This window comes from Pipistrellus hanaki (genome assembly GCF_964339955.1).
Source record: "Pipistrellus hanaki genome assembly, chromosome: 9".
In the NCBI taxonomy this organism is placed as follows: Eukaryota; Metazoa; Chordata; class Mammalia; order Chiroptera; family Vespertilionidae; genus Pipistrellus; species Pipistrellus hanaki.
In genome coordinates, this window is record NC_140511.1 from 17620057 (window position 1) to 17637896 (window position 17840).

A 17840-nucleotide genomic window follows, 5' to 3' on the forward strand; every position below is an offset into this window, starting at 1 on the left:
ATAAACCTTTCAACATCTAAAAGAAGCTGTGATAATTTCACATTCTGCAAGAAATAAAGTACTAATGGTGTCTTTACTTACCATTTTTAAAAAATCTTAATTCATTTGAATTAACAAATGTGGGAAATCCTATGAAAAGGGCATTGTATAAGGTAAGACATTTGTTGATAGCTAATAAAAATGTATAAATACTTACCTCTGACCCCAAACTGAGAGAAATGATCTCATCCTCAAAAGCAGAATGTGTGTCAATATGAGCAGGAATTCCTGAGATGGAAGATAGGAAAACACGTTAATTCATTTTTTCCTTTCAATAGATTCAAGACAAGTTAAAGATAGCCTCCCACTATTATGGTGAAAACATTGATTATCAGGAATTAGTTAAAAGGAAACATTTAGGGTCAATGTGACTAAATAAAATTAAACTAAATTTACACTAAAAATCTCTCAAGTGGCTGAAACCAGTTTGGCTCAATGGATAGAGCATCAGCCTGTGGACTGAAAGGTCCCAGATTTGATTCCGGTCAAGGGCATGTACCATGGTTGCGGGCACATCCCCAGTAGGGTGTGTGTAAGAGGCAGCTGATCGATGATTCTCTCTCATCAATGTTTCTAACTCTCTATCCCTCTTTCTTCCTCTCTGTAAAAAATCAATAAAATATATTTTACAAAAAAATCTCTCAAGTGCACATTCAAGTGCTATTGAGACTTGATTCTAAAATCAAGACTTGAAAGTCATTGCTTAATTAGGACATTTACTCAACCCCAGGCCAAGAAGAAGATATGAAAGATAAATAACAAAGTCATGTTTCCCTTAAACACTGGATTCCCAAAAACAAACAATAGCCAGATGTGAAGGCTAAGTATATGAATAATTAAGATATGGTCTCTTCCACCAATCTCTTAATCTATATAACTGAGCATCTCTTTGCTATATGGTAAGAGTATATAAAGTAAATAAGACGGTTCCTGTTCCCAAGGAGCTTACAGATCAATGTTAAAATTGACTGGTAAATAGGAATCATAATACACTAGAGGCCCAGTGCACGAATTTGTGCACTGGTGGATTGTGGCCGGCCTGCCACAATCGGGTCCCTCTCCCTCTCCCTCTCCCTCTCCCTCTCCCTCTCTCTCTCTCCCCCTCTCCCTCTCTTTCTCCCTCTCCCTCTCCCTCTACCTCTCCCTCTCTCCCTCTCCCTCTCCCTCTCTCTCTCCCTTTCCCTCTACCTCTCCCTCTCTCTCTCTCCCTTTCCCTCTCCCTCTCCCTCTCTCCCTCTCCCTTCCTCTCTCCCTCTCCCTCTCCCTTTCTCTCTGAAATCAATAAAAATATATATATTTTTTAAAAAACCCAAAAACAAAACAAAAAAAGTTGTGTAAAAAGTACATTTGTAATGTGCAATGCAATAAAACAAGGTGTGCCTGTATTTATAAATTATTTGGTTTCTTCCATTATACATATCTCCTATGTTTTTAATGCAATCTTCTCCATCTCTAAAAGAGTCATGAATAGCAATTGTGTCAGTTTACACTTTGAGATTCAAGTGTCTGAAGAGAGTCATGTAGATTTGCAAGGGATTAAAGTCAATGCAGCAAAACATAAGCAGTTACTAAGGGTGTGATATCCTGATATCAAAAAATGATATATTTGATCACAGAGAGTTACACAATCTACTTAGTTATGAAATCTGACTGTAATTTTAAAAGAAGAAATACTCACCCTGCCCAGGTTCATACTGGTTCACAGTCAACTGATCGGGTTTGTGTCTAATGAAGCCTTCTTTCAGCCATTTCTCCAGCATGCTATCACAAATGTCAGGAAGACCTGAGGTAATTTTTTTAAAGGTGAAATATATCACAGTATTTACTCTGCATGTTTTGCCCAAGAATAAAAACACAGTCACTCTGATAAAAATCATACAAGTTCTTAATTTAGTAGTCAGATCCAAATATTAACAATAAACATACAAGCAAAGCAAAATATAAAGAAAACCTTCCTAAAAATCTTTTAAAGTTATTATATTGATTTCATCAAATTAAATATAAAAAAATAACAATTTGGCTAACCATAATTTTGGTATTTTGCAAAAAAAACAATAAAATTATAAATTTATTATATTCTATACTGTAAATTAATTTATCACTTTCCTTTAATTTAAAATTTTTCAATTTATTTTAAATCTAATTATTTTACATTATTTTTCTTTAAAATAAACACACACTTTTAAAAGTGGAACTAACTTACTTGAACTGGAAGAAACCCTTAAATAGGACCATAGTCATAAAAATACAGATAAATTAAACTCAACAAAGAATTTTACCAAAGGACTAATATCTATATTACATAGTAAGTTCTTATTAATAAACTAGAAGCCCAGTACACAAATTCGTGCACAGGTGCGGGGTCCCTCAGCCTGGTCAGTGATCAGGGCCAATTGAGGCCCATCTCACCCAGTCCTGATTGGGGCCAGCTGGCCAGGGGAAAAGGACCGCAGGAGGCTGGGTGGCTGTGGGAGCGCCCTGCACACTAGGGGGCAGTTCCTGCATTGAGCATCTGCCTCCTTGTCTTAGCGACCAGTTGTTTGGTCAATCAGTCATAAAGGTAACTTAGGCTTTTATATATATAGAATATATAGATTAGATAATCATTAGAAAAAACTGGTAACAGATATGAAAAATAATTCACAGGAAAAGAAATACAAATGGCCAACCTCACTGCTAATCAGGTAATTATAAGGTTAAAATTTTTACAATTACCACATGTTGGCCAGGGTAGGGGGAAGCAGTACACATTTGGTAAGAATATCATGGTATAGTTGTTTTAAATAAACATAACTTTACACAGTCCTAATGTGCTAATCTCCCTTTAGAAACTCTTGCTTTGTGCATGAAGAGGCATGTACAAAGGCTTTCACTGAAGCACTACTTGTAAAAGCTAAAAACTAGAAATAAATGTCTATCCAAAGGGAACTAACTGAATAAGCTATTATCATCATTCAAAAAATGGAAAATTATATAATATCTCTAAAGGGACAAGAACAAGTTGGAGTGATACATGTAATATATTAAACAACATAATACTCACATTAACAACTATACACTTATATTTGGATGTAAACTCACATAGTAAAGGTTTGGAATAATATATTCTAAGCTGTCAATGGTACTACTAAGAAGAGGTATGTAAGTACAGACAGTGTTCAAGAGAAACTATAGCTTTATCTGTTTCTATGAAGTTTTTAACACAAAATTGCACTATTTAGTTAATATAAATGTTGTAGTTTAATCAACTGTTTTGAAAGTTCACCTAAAAATGACAAATAAAACACCCTCAACTATGATTTACTTCTAATACATTAAATCTTTTTTCCCTGAATCAACATTTATTAACAATTACTTACCTCCAGGTAATGGCTTATCTTTATGTACATTGTTATTCTCATAGTGGAATTCATAACCAAAATGCTTTACTCTTCTGTGTTTTAAGGATTTTTGAACTGTATGAAGAGAATAAAGTACACTATTTGGGTAAAGAACAATTTCATTCCTTCAGGTATTTCAAAATTAATATTATGAGTAAGGATTACATATAGTAACTTTTGTTAACTGCTAAGTTATTGTCTTTAATAACATCAACATTCTAACTCATATCTGCTGTCCTTTTAAGTCTAAAATAGTAACAAACACTTAGAAAGTTTCCAATCAATCTGACAGAGCTAACTAAACACATACATTGCCAATCACAGACTGCTAATGACCTGGAAGGAGTCACAGTAGCTAATTTGCAAATATCTCCAGGAGGCTCCCACGACATGATGATGGTATGGCAATGAACTGCTAATTCCTCAGAGGAAGCCTGCCTTACGTAGGGGAGAGGATCATATAAGATGATGTATGTAAAAGAGCTTATAAATGTTAGGTCTACTAATGTGGGCTAATCAATATTAACCAGTTTGGAGTTTAAAATTAATAGCTATATAATGTTATTTATTATTAATACTACTAAGATTTGTCAGTGTGGCTTGTCTAACATTGGATCCAGGCTACTTTAGGTAATTTTGAGGAAACATCAGTTTTAATAAGCCAAATGAGGAGAAAAGAAGGATCAGTAACAAAGCATTTTGCAGACACTTTTAAAAATCAAATTTTAAAGTTTTTACTTACAATTTGGATTGTCTGTATCTTCTGTCCAGCTAACACTTTCCAAAAGCAGTTTCTCATCCTCAGAAGAAATAATTTCTTCTACTACTTTGAGGCCTGGAGGTAAGGCTTGAAGCCCCAACTCTTTCCACTGTGCTGTGGAAAACCAAATTAAAATAGTCACATACAAAACTTAAAGTTCCTATATACAAATAACTCTGCCCAATAGCCATTTATTAGTTCAAAAACTCCCACTCCTCATTTTATGAACTAAGAATGCCAAAAGGCACAACATACTAAAAGGACAAAACAAAGACCAAGATAAAAATTATGATACGTTTTATCCACTGCAATTACCAACAGCGAATAGAATAGTATTTACTTAAATATTCTGTTTGAACATAATGGAGTCATTTTTTTTTTCCTTCTTTTAATCAAAATAAACTTAAGTTACTTTTTCTGGAGTCATTTTTTAAATCTAAGAAAATGTTTTTTAGTTCTAGACAAGATGGAGTCATAGGTGAACTTTGAATCTTCCTACAACCACATCAAAATTATAATTAACCCTCAGAAAAACCATCTCTCAGAACTGACAAAATCTAGCTGAACAGACTGAAAATAAAGGGATGGAAAAAGAATTTCATGAAAATGGAAACAAGCAAACAAAAAGAAAGGATGGGGTAGCAATACTTATACCATACAAAATAGACTTTAAAACAAAGGCTATAACAAGAGACAAAGAAAGACCCAGCAATTACACTTCTGGGTATTTATTTGAAGAAACCGGAAATGCTAAATTGAAAAAGATATATACTCAATGCAGCATTTACAGTAGCCAAGATAAGGAAGCAACATAAGTGTACATCAACAGATTAATGAATAAAGAAGTGGTGCATATATACAATGGAATATGACAGCCATAAAAAAGAATGTCTTGCCATATGCAACAACAATGGATTGACCTAGAAGTATCATGCTGAGTGAAATAAGTCAGACAAAGAAAAACAAATGCCAGATAATTTCACTTATATGTGGAATCTAAAAAACAAACTAAATGAACCATCAGAAGAGAAACAGAGAACATTTTGATGGTTGCCAGATGGAAAGGAGGTTGAGGGGTGGGTAAAAAAAGTATAGGGCTTAATTAAGATGTATAAATTGGTAGTTATAATATAGTCATGAGGATGTAAAGTACAGCATAGGGGATATAATCGATAATATTCTAGCCCAGCCTGTGTTGCTCAGTGGTAGAGCATCAATCCAGAAACCAAGAGTTCATGGTTTGATTCCCCATCAGGGCACATGCCCAGGTTGGGGGCTCAATCCCTAGTAAGGGGTATGCAGGGCTCCGCAACCAATGGATGACATTTCTCTTTCATGGATGTTTCTATCTCTCGAACCCTCTCCCTTCTTCTCTCTCTAAAAAATAATAAAAACATATAACTATGTTTCTGTATATGGTGTCAGATGGGTACCAGATTTATTAGGGCAATCACTTAGTAAGTTATATAAATGTCTAATCACTGGGCTGTGATTAGATATTTATATAACATGTAACTATCAATAATATAATATTGAACATCAACCATAACTGAAAAAGTTATTGAAAGTAGAAAAAGAAAAAAAAAGAAACAAGCTTTTCTCATAATATCTACAATATGCCTCTCTATAAACAAGTCAGATTGTCTATACAAATTAAAATCCCAACTTCGATGTGAAAAGTAAACTCAAACAAAAGCAAGAACTAGTTTGAAAATATACCTGTATGATAATACCTTTTTCCACAAAATTCAAGTACAGAATGATCTTTTGTCCTAAATCATCCACTATGTTTTGTCCATTGAGGGTAGCATAGGCTCTCTTGGATTCCTCTGTAGTTTTGTATGTGACAAATGAGTAGGGCTTATTAGGTGGCATTAGGAGAGCATCCACCTGTCCGAGTTTCTCTAATTCTGGAAGCAGTTTGTTCCTACTCACACCATTACCCAAACCACCGTTGGCAACAACCAGGATCTTAAAAGAAAAAAAAGAAAGTTAATATGAACAGTTGATATCAACCTGTTTCTTTTTATTTATTTATTTATTTTTTAAAATATATTTTATTGATATTTTACAGAGAGGAAGGGAGAGAGATAGAGAGCTAGAAACGTCGATGAGAGAGAAACATCGACCAGCTGCCTCTTGCACACCCCCTACCAGGGATGTGCCCGCAACCAAGGTACATGCCCTTGACCGGAATTGAACCCGGGACCTTTCAATCCGCAGACCGACGCTCTACCACTGAGCCAAACCGGTTTCGGCTCAACCTGTTTCTTTTTAAAATACCTTTTAAAATAAGATTATTTTTAAATAACATTTCTACAAAGGTGTAACTATGAAAGAAAAGAGGGTTTCCTTATAGTTGTTATCTCGTTTTCTAATTTCATAAATACAGTATTTGGGAATTAAAAAGTATTCCTATGTTGTAAATAATACTGATTTTGAAATAGTCATTTCAGTAAAATATTCATTTCTTAATAACCTACATACAAACTAAAATATAACTTTTACTGTTCATAAATATAATTAAACATAATGAAAGAGGGAGAAAGGAAAAGGAACAAGGAATTACTGATACTTGCTTTTTGCCAGACACTGGCCATATGCTTTTACCTATTTAATCCTCATTAACATAATCTTCACAACAATTCTATAAAGTGGATAATATTAGCCCCACTTGATCAAGTAAAAAACTGAAGATGAGAAATATAGTATTAGGTGAACAGACTAATATAGTATTAGGTGAAATTCCTTCCTACTCTTATTGTAGTGTTTAGGAGGAGCTGGGCTTCAAACTTATTTCTGACTGTTTTCAGAATTCACTTTTGGTATCACCACCCTACAGTGTTTACTAAAAACTAAAAGTAAAGACAGTGACTCAGAAAACCAATTACAGGTTCCTTAAATATAAAATAGGAAAATTTTCCTCCGTGCCTGAGTAATTCATTCATTTTGTAATTTTTTTTTTCTTTTTAAGTTTCATGCTGACTCCTGTCATTTACAGTCCTGCACACAATTTTATTCAAGGAATTCTGATGATTCTAGTCTTTGTACTTAAAAACATCCTACATGGTGTTAAGATCTTTGATTCATGACTCCTAAAAATTTTATAGCATAACGAAAGTAAACCACTAATGGCATACTTTCATCAGGTTCATCATTTATAGCAGATATTGGCAAACTTCTGAAAATGGTCACATAGTAAATATTTCAGGCTCCACAGGTCATACAAATAAAACATAGTCTTATTTTTATTTAACAACCTTTAAAAATATAAAACTCACTCTTGCCTCACAAGCCAGAGGACAGTAGTTTGCCAATGTCTAATCTAATATAATAAACTGGAGATTGGAACATAATGTACTGGTTTCATATTCACAAAATGGAGCTATCTAGAATCTTGTTTTTAAAAAGCATATAATAAAACTAGAGGCCTGGTGCACAAAATTTGTGCACTCGGGGTGGGGGTGGTCCCTCAGCCTGGCGTGCGCCCTCTCGCAGTCTGGGAGCCCTCAGGGAGTGGGCCTACGCTGGCAGTCGACACCCTTAGCACTCCTCGCAGCGGCGGGAGGCAGGAGGTGAGACGCCTCCTCGCATGATTTCAATCGTGCACTGGGCCTCTAATTTGGTTATATGCAGCCATGGTTACAAATAAAAACATTTCCATATTCTCAAATCTAAGGAACTGCAAAGATTTTACAATGGCCAGGGTCCACTGAGGAACGGAGGAAGATGTGAGGTGTGACTTGAAGAATACAAGTGGTCCTCAAAATGCTAAGTTCAGTGGGGGATGGAAGGGAGAAATTTATTTCCTATTACATGTGAGTTATACAATATAATTAAATGTAATAATTGTTTTATTTATAATTCCCAGCTAAGCAATTTCCCAATGATATGAAGTAGAGAATTCAAAAAATTTTTTAAAGTTATCTTCAATCCTGACAATTTGAGGATCACTACTCTACAAAACCTCACAGTGGCTATAGATTTGCACAAAGCACCCATATTTATAACACCTGGTGAAAAGAGCATTTGTTCTCCCAGGGATAGATAATACATAATTAAAGGTCCATCTATAATTTTATTCCTTTTCCTTAAAATTACTGTGGAGAAAAATATCAAGCCTAAATAAATGGCACTTTGGAAGACACAAAGATAATAAAACTTCTAGAGCTCCGAATGAAAAGACAGACCCAAACAAAAAGCATGCTTCAGCGGGAGCCCGTTTCTTTTCTTACCACTTCTCTTTGTGTTCCATGTAAGGAAAAGAGAGCAAATTACACTTGGGAAGAAATGAGAAAAGAGTATAATTTTCCAAATGCTGCACATCCTCTGTGGCTCTTGGCAGAAAGTGTATGCAGACGTATTAACCTAATCCCAACCTTTCCAAAGGTATTTGATTTAAATTCTCTGAAGTCATTAATATGTAACAAAATCTAAGTAAGCTCCTCACCTGCTAAATTTTAATCTCCCTCAAAGGAGTAGTCATTCCTAAACTATGGTGCAGCACAGCAGACAGTGTATTTGTGATATAAGGGAAGGGTATTGGTCTGAGAGTCAGGAGACCTACATTTTAATCCCAGCTTCACCTTCTCAATTGTTTGTCTTCAGCCCTCAGTTAAATGATGGCTAAGCTTCCTTCCTACTCTTATGTATATCATAAGAATACTTCCTATCCATATGGTACTTTAATGGCTAATAAGTACTGTAAAATACATGTCCTCTTTAAAATCTAACAATCCAATAGGATAAAAAAAATAGGCAATGTTATGTCCTTATAAATGAAAAAAGCTAGGATCAACGGATGCTGCTCATGTCCAAATAAGTGGAGAATCTAAGAGTCAAAGTAAAGTTTTCCTAATTCATAGGCCAGGAAGTCTCACAGTCCCATGTGTATAATTTTTGCCCTAAGACAATGAAAAGGCATTGTAAATTAAATCTAATAAATAAAAAATGTCTTATAGCATATAATCAAAATACTTTATAATACAGATGAAGTTAGGAAGAAAAGAAAGAAGACTAAAAAAAAAAATCTAGCTTTGCTTCAGCCACAAAATATCACTGGACATATCACAACCACTCAAAACCTTAGTTTTCTCATCTATTTCACAAGGATTTTTTTAGGTAATTAAATATAATAATAAATATAAGTATGCTATATAAACTGTAAATAATGTATAGTTAATATATACCCACAATTTCCTCTAGTTCCACCAACATAATCAATGGAGATTCAAACTACACTAAGGCTATGTCCAAAAATAGAAAGTTGGATGTGAGGGCGATCTGGCTGCGACATCTGTCACCCCATTGATCGCCAGGGTTGATTCGGCTGATCTGGCTGGCTAGGCGGGTGTCCCCCTCCTCCCTCACCGATCCATGTGCGTCCCTCCCGAAGCTGCGCTCGGTCGAAGAGGACGACTTTCCCCCAAGAGGAGAGGACCGGTCTTCGGTCAAGGGTATAGGAGTAGCTGCGCTCCCTTGCCAGAACCTCCAAACAAGCTCTCAAAAATAGAAAGTTATATTTAATACAGATGTAATGCATGACTGAACAATAACAGCCCTCTTCTCTGAGCAATTTTCAGCAAATATTACTCTAGCATGTTAACATGACAATACATTTACATTCAAATGATGATAATAGTTTTAGGTCACCTGAGTGGCATAGGATACTGTTTCAATGCCTTCATGTCTCAGCAAAGTATGCCTGGCTTTTATCTGTTTCCGTAAGAACTTCTTCTCAGTTTTACTGAGTTTGCCATTACTTTGATGGTTGCTATCCATGGCAATACTGGAAAAAAAAAAAAAAAAAAAAAAAAAAAAAAGTCAACTTTAAGAGTCTTAAAGGGATAGTTATAAAGATAGTCTATATAAATAGTTCTATGTGACAATTCTTTTAAATTCTTACTTGACCTTTTACCAACCAACAAAAGTGAGAATAAACAGGTGCATGGACAATAAATACTTAAGAAGGTAACAAAGAAGCAAGAACATCTAATAGCATGTCTTGGAATTCTACAAAACATCCCAATACTCTACCTCTATTAAGTAAGCTTTTTTACTATAGGTATTGTATCCCTTTACTTATGAAGTTCTAGGTGAAATGTTGCAGACAAATTTCACAAACATAATGTTAGGAAAGAAAAAAGAAGGAGAAACAAAACAAATATCTCAAAGAAGAATATACAGTTCAAAATCCAAAAGTAAGGCATATATTGTTTAGAAATACATAGCAAAATGCAAATAAAGGCAAGGAAATGATTAACACAAAGTTCAGAAAGACGTTTATCTGAGAGGGAAGAGAGGGACATAGAAGGTCATCAGTGGTGTTTTCATAGCCAGGTAGTGTTCAAGGAGAGGACATGCTGGCCAGTACGGCTCAGTGGGTTGGTGCGTTGTCCTGTACACGAAAAGGTGGCGGGTTCCATTTCCAGGCGGAGCACAGACCCAGACTGTGGTTTCAATCCCTGATCGGGCATGTGTGGGAGGCAACATCGGTGTGTGGGAAGCAACATTGATGTTTCTCTCTCGCTCGCTTTCTCTCTCTCTCTCTCTCTCTTTCCTTCCTCTCTCAAAAAATAAAGAGGAAAGAGTTTCAACAATAAAGATAAACTTTTTGAAAAAGAGAGGAAATGAGGTTAGAAAGTTTTAGGAGTCATCATTAGACAGGAAGGGGATGATAGCTAAATCGATATTTTTAACATTATACTAATTATAATGGTTTATTCTTATCTGTCCCCTTTCATTGAACTATGAACTCTTGAAACAGAGATTAAATTTATTATTTATTTTTTTTGGTCTGTTTCCCCAGGCCCCCTGCAGTGCTATGAGACAGTGTTTAGGGATCTAGGTTCTAGGTTCAAATTTCAGCTCTAACACTTAAGCTGACCCTGTGTGAGTTAGTTATTTATTTCTGTGATTAGGTTCCTTCAGCTATAAAATAGGAATAGCGCCTAGCTTGGCACATAACTCCTTCCAAACACTGGACTAAACAATGTCACCAAACTGTAGCGTGGCTTCTAGCAGCATAAAGACATGTCCCTAGGATGACCCCAATAAGTAATGCCTAAGAGAACTTAAAGTGCTGCCTGGACATTTTGCCATTTACTCTAGCAACACCTGACCATAGGCCCCTGACCTCCCTTTCTTAGAGCACTTTTAAAAGGGCTTACAATTGTGAATATGTATCTCTGAGAGCCATTCCTTTGAAATGCAATCGTTAGGAGAGATAGGGCCTGTCTCCCAATCTCTGTGGCAAGACAGAATCCAAACCTCATAACTGCCAGTAGCAAACAAAGCTGGCCTAGATGCATGTACTGACCAACCTCTTGTGTATTTTCATGTGTCTGACTCTACTGAGCAGTTATATCCCAACCCCATTATCCTTTTAAAACAGCCCTACTGTCAGTAGTTACTAAACAAAATGTCCTCACTGCTGTCACTAATGTCTGGCTGTGTTAATCTTTGACACTCTCTCATAACTTTGTTACAAGGATTAAATAAGTCTATTATCAAATCACTGTCAATTTCCAGAAGAACCAGGTTAGAATAATTTAAGAAGAAAAGAAAAGGCGAGACCTTCAAAGGAACTATCTTACTGTCATTCCATGTCAAGGTCATCACCTTTGGAATGGCACCTTTGCAGTACGCAGTGGAGAACAGGGGATAAATGACCTGAGAATATTTTTCTTACTATGTCACATGAGCGAAGACTGCAAAGTGGAAATGAGAAAGATGCTGCACATCTTTGTAAAAGTCTGACATTGAGTCCAGCACCAGCAGATGGAGCCTCCTAATCACATTTCTATCATTCCCTTTCCCTTCTCCTCACTCAGTCATGCAATGTCACAATTACATGTGAAGAAACAAAGCCAGATAGCTCTGGATGCTCATTTGTTCCCTATTCCAGTGACTTGGCAATGGACTGGCCCAGCGGGTCTGTCACCTCAACAAGGAATAGGCTGTGGAAGTTTGGAGGTGCCTCCTTTCTTTTCTTTCTTTTTTTAAATATATTTTATTGATTTTTTACAGAGAGGAAGGGAGAGAGATAGAGAACTAGAAACATCGATGAGAGAGAAACATCGACCAGCTGCCTCTTGCACACCCCCTACCGGGGATGTGCCCGCAACCGAGGTACATGCCCTTGACCTGAATCGAACCTGGGACCTTTCAGTCCGCAAACCGACGCTCTACCGCTGAGCCAAACCGGTTTCGGCGAGGTGCCCCCTTTCTAACAAGGCCACCTCCCTGGCCAAGGAATTCCCACTATTGCACAAAGGCTTGGATGCTCCTTCCATCCCACAGGCGTGCTATGGGATGTTACAGAAGTGAGGTCACTTTGCTGGAATACTAGTCATGAAAGTCAAGTCTAATCATGCTCAGCCTATGCACACTCCCTGAAGGATAACAAAAGTTTAGAGATCATACATGCTCTGCTAGTAAGTTAAAGCCCAATATATCCAATTGGATATTGCCCTAAATGGTAATAGTAGTATATGCATCCATACCCTCCTTAAATAATAGAATACCTATAATGAATAAGTATTATAAATCAATGTTCCTGTGCTTATATATAAAGTATACTTAATTAATAGCAAAGATTGGAAAGAACTAAAATTCCTATCAAATAGGCCTGATTATGAAATATAGCACAGAAATAGAGGGTATACATATAAATCTCTAGGACTTATAAGTAGTTAGTGATACAGGTTGCCTCCAGGAAGGGGAAATGGGTAAATGGGCATGGCAGTGAAAGTGAGCTTTCCTCTTTTGTAACTTTTTAATTTATTTAAATATTTTTAAATATATTTTTATTGATTTCAGAGAGGAAGGGAGAGGGAGGGAGAGAGAAACATCAATGATGAGAGAGATGCCTCCTGCATGCCCCCTATTGGGGTTTGAATCCACAACTTGGGCATGTGTCGTTGACCGGAATGGAACATGGGACCCTTCAGTCCACAGGCTGACGCTCTATCCACTGAGCAAAACTGGCTAGGGCAGTAACTTTTTAATGTGGCTATTCAAATTGTATTACCTATTAAAATTCTTTAAAAGTTGAAATTAGGCCGAAACCAGTTTGGCTCAGCGGTAGAGCGTCGGCCTGCGGACTGAGGGGTCCCGGGTTCGATTCCGGTCAAGGGCATGTACGTTGGTTGCGGGCACATCCCCGGTAGGGGGTGTGCAAGAGGCAGCTGGTCGATGTTTCTCTCTCATCGACGTTTCTAGCTCTCTATCCCTCTCTCCTCCTCTCTGTAAAAACTCAATAAAATATATTTAAAAAAAAAAAAAAGTTGAAATTAGGGAAAAAAAAACACTGATTCCATACTTTTCTTACCAATCCATTTTAATTCCTTGAACACCTACACTATATTTTTATGCCCTCATTAATTTGTCTATTTTCCATCTTATTTCTCTAACTGATTACAAAGTAAGCTCTATGAAAGTAGAAAGTCTGTCTGAATTCTTCACCTAGTAGTACATAGCACCAAGAACAGGATCTAGCACCTAATGAAGATTTATTGAGTAAACCTAAATTTACTAACCCTGCCATCTTAGTTCCTAGTCCTCTTCTTCAGAATTTTGGGTTTGGTTAATGTTTTCACTAATACTTGGTGTGCATCCTGTAGTTGTCACACCATGGCATAATTTTACCTGTTTGTGTGTTGTACTCATCCCTAAGGCTGACATCTACTTGAGGGCACAGACTTGAATGCCTGGCATACAGCAGAACTGAAATCACTGGCCCCATGGTCTTGGATTACTCAAGTAAGAGCACAGCAAGAGAGGACCCAAATAAACAAATCAGAAATAAGAGGTGAAGTAACAACCAATCCTGCAGAAATACAAAGGATTATGAAAAAATACTATGAACAACTCTACTCCAACAAAATGGACAACCTAGACGAAATGGATATATTCTTAGAAAAATACAAGCTCCCAAAACTCACTCAGGAAGAATAAAAAAAAACCTGAATAGGCCTATAACTACCAAAGAAACTGAAGCAGTGATCAAAAATCTCCCAGCAAACAAAAGCCCTGGTCCGACAGCTTTACAGGGAACTTCTACCAAGCATTCAAAGAAGAACTAAAACCTATCCTCCTCAGACTATTCCAAAAAACTCAAGAGGAAGGCACACTTCCAAGCTCTTTCTATGAAGCCAGCATCACCCTAATTCCAAAACCAGATAAAGACACCACACAAAAAGAGAACTACTGGCCAATATCCTTGATGAACATAGATGCTAAAATCCTCAACAAAATTCTAGAAATCGGATTCAGCATTACATTAGAAAGATCATACACAATTACCAAGTGGATTTATTCCGGGGATGCAAGGATGGTACAATATTCGTAAGTCAATAAATATGATGCATCACACACACAAAAATTAAGACAAAAATCACATTATCATATCAATCGATGCAGAAAAAGCACTTGGAAAAACCCAACACCCTTTCTTGATAAAAACTCTCAACAAAGTGGGAATAGAGGGATCATACCTCAACATAATAAAAGCCTTATATGACAAACCTATAGCCAACATCATACTCAATGGGCAAAAACTAAAACCATTTCCCCTAAGAACAGGAACAAGACACGGATGTCCACTTTCACCACTCCTGTTAGATATATTATAGTACTGGAAATGCTAGCCAAAGCAATCAGACAAGAAGAAATAAAAGGCATCCACATTGGAAAAGAAGAAGTAAAACTGTCTTTATTCACAGATGACATGATACTATATATAGAAAACTGCAAAGACTGCATCAAAAAACTACTAGACCTAATAAATGAATATGGCAACATAGCAGGATATAAAATTAACACCCAGAAACGTATGGCTTTTTTTATACACCAATAATGAACTCACAGAAAGAAACGAAAAAGCCGAGACCGGTTTGACTCAATGGATAGAGCATTGGCTTGGGGACTGAAGGGTCCCGGGTTCAATTCCAGTCAAGGGCATGTACCTTGCGGGCATATCCCCAGTAGGGGGTGTGCAAGAGGCAGCTGATCGATGACTCTCTCTCATCAATGTTTCTAACTCTCTATCTCTCTCCCTTCCTCTCTGTACAAAATCAATAAAAAGAAAGAAAGAAAGAAACGAAAAAAACAATCCATTTACCATTGCACACACACAAAAAATTAAGATATCTAGGAATAAACTTAACTAAGAAGGTAAATGCCTGTACTCCAAAAACTATAGGGCATTGAAAAAAGAGATAGAAGAAGACATAAACAAATGGAAGAACATACCATGTTCATGGATTGGTATAATCAACACCATTAAAATGTCCATACTAAACAAAGCACTCTACAGATTCAATGCAATTCCCATTAAAATACCAACGGCATATTTCAAAGATCTAGCACAAACTCTCCAAAAATTCATCTGGAATAAAAAAAAGACCCCGAGTAGCCACAGCAATCCTGAGAAAGAACAAAGTTGGAGGAATCACAATACCAGATAGCGAGCTATCTATATTACCAAGGCAAGGTTCTCAAAACTTCCTAGTACTGGCACAAGAATAGACATATAGACCAATGGAACAGAACAGCGAACCCAGAAATTGACCCAAGCCATTGTGCTCAATTAATATTTGACAAAGGAGGCAAGAGCATACAATGGAGTCAAGACAGTCTCTTCAATAAATGGTGCTGGGAAATTTGATCAGATGCATGCAAAAAAAAAATGAAACTAGATCACCAACTTAAACCATACACAAAACAAACTCAAATGGCTAAAGGAATTAAATGTATGGGAAACCATAAAAATCCTACAAGACTCCATAGGCAAACATATGTCGTAGCAATATCCTCACCAACACAGCTCCTAAGGCAATGGAGATTAAGGAGAAAATAAACAAATGGGACTACATCAAAATAAAAAGCTTCGGCACAGCAAAAGAAACCATCAACAAAACAACAAAATAGCCCACTACGTGGAAAAGCATATTTGCCCATGATATTTCAGATAAGGGTTTAATCTCCAAAATTTACAGAGAACTTAACAAAAGGAAGATAAACAACTTAACAAAAGGAAGATAAACGATCCAATAAAAAAAAAAAATGGGCAAATAGACACTTTTCAAGAGGACACACAGAAGGCCGAGAGACATATGAAAATACGCCCAAAGTCATAATCATCTGAGAGATGCAAATCAAAACGACAATGAGATACCATCTCATACCTGTCAGAATGGTTATCATCAACAATGACAAGTGCTGGTGAGGATGCGGAGAAAAAGGAACCCTCCTGCACTGCTGGTGGGAATGCAGACTGGTGCAGGCACTGTGGAGAACAGTATGGAGTTTCCTCAAAACACTAAAAATGGAACTCCCATTTGACTCAGTAATCCCATTTCTAGGACTAAATCGCCCCCCCCCCCAAAAAAAAAACACACAAAAAACAGAAACACCAATCAGAAAGGATATATGCACCCTTATGTTCATAGCAGCACAACTTACAATTGCTAAGATTTGGAAACAACCTAAGTGCTCATCAGCAGATGGGTGAATTAAAAAACTGTGGTACATCTACATAATGGACTACTACGCTGCTATAAAAAAGAAGGAACTTTTACCATTTGCAACAGCGTGGATGGACCTGGAGAGCATTATGCTAAGCGAAATAAGCCAGTCAGAGAAAGGTAAATATTACATGATCTCACTCATTTGTGGGATATAATGATCAACATAAGTGGATGAACAAGAATAGATCCGGATACAAATGGCAGGGGAGGGGGGTTCGAGAGCAAACAAAGGACTTGTATGCATGCATATTAGCATAACCAATGCATACAGACACTGGGGTAGGGGTAGGGGGTGTCAATGGGGGAAGGGAGGGAGAGGAGATATATGTAAAACTTCAGACTATAATAACAAATAAAAAAGAGCACAGGAAGAAGCAGCTGTGAGTGACCAATCGCTGGATTGGCAGGGGTCAGAAACCCCAAGAAGCTCGGAACTAACACTCCCCAGGCTACAACCGTCAGTTCCCATAGGAAACCTAAGACTGACACAGACACCACGTGAGCGTCCGCGCCAAACACAAACACAGGCCTTCAAACACTGACAGGGCCGCCCTACGGTGTAACCTACTGCCCAGGGGCCGCACCCGGAAACGCTGGGGACAGCCCCCCTCTCCCTGGGTCCTCAGCCGAGAGACCCGCACAGGCCGCCGACCGAAAGCGACGATCGCAGTCATCGTGCCCGCCGGTCATCGGGCCACAAACCTCCGCCTCGGCTCCGGCAGGGCCCCCGCCCCGCGAGGGCTCTCCCCTTCGCCCGCCTCTCCCATCGGGGCCAGAAAGCGCGGCGGGCACTCGCGCCTCGCCAAGCCTCACCTGGGCGCGGCCATGTTGGAGGCGACCGCACTACATTTCCCATGAGCCTGCGGGCGACGCAGGGCGCTCCCACAATCCCCTTCGCCTCCCTGTGTTCCTGATCCCTCTTTCTCTGCGAAGAGGCTTTGGGGAGTAAATCTTCCCCCCTGACAGTGAACATTCTTATTTGGGGAAATAGCAAGGGTTGGGAGAGCAGCTTATTAGGGGTAGCTCCCAAGTGGGCGCGGTCCAGCAGGTTTGTCTTCCTGGGGCCCTGGGGTCTGAGAGAGAACATCGCAGGAGGGAGGAAGGTGGGAGGGAGGGAGGGAGGGAAGGGCG

General features: G+C 37.8%; 1 protein-coding gene across 2 annotated transcripts in view; it reads right to left on the reverse strand.

The window, feature by feature from the left end:
• The window catches only part of ALKBH8 (alkB homolog 8, tRNA methyltransferase), a 49206-nt gene extending 31656 nt beyond the window's left edge, over window positions 1-17550 (reverse strand). The window contains exons 1-7 of one of the 2 annotated variants that reach the window (XM_084895151.1): window positions 17412-17550; window positions 9832-9967; window positions 5913-6150; window positions 4162-4293; window positions 3399-3494; window positions 1718-1822; window positions 197-267 (exon numbers count right to left, since the gene is read on the reverse strand). In XM_084895151.1, the coding sequence (XP_084751277.1) occupies window positions 197-267; window positions 1718-1822; window positions 3399-3494; window positions 4162-4293; window positions 5913-6150; window positions 9832-9967; window positions 17412-17476 (843 nt within the window). In that variant the 5' untranslated portion in view covers window positions 17477-17550. The remainder of the gene's footprint in view (window positions 1-196; window positions 268-1717; window positions 1823-3398; window positions 3495-4161; window positions 4294-5912; window positions 6151-9831; window positions 9968-17411) is intronic. The other variant, XM_084895152.1, reaches the window with a different exon arrangement.
• Window positions 17551-17840: the final 290 nt, after the last annotated feature.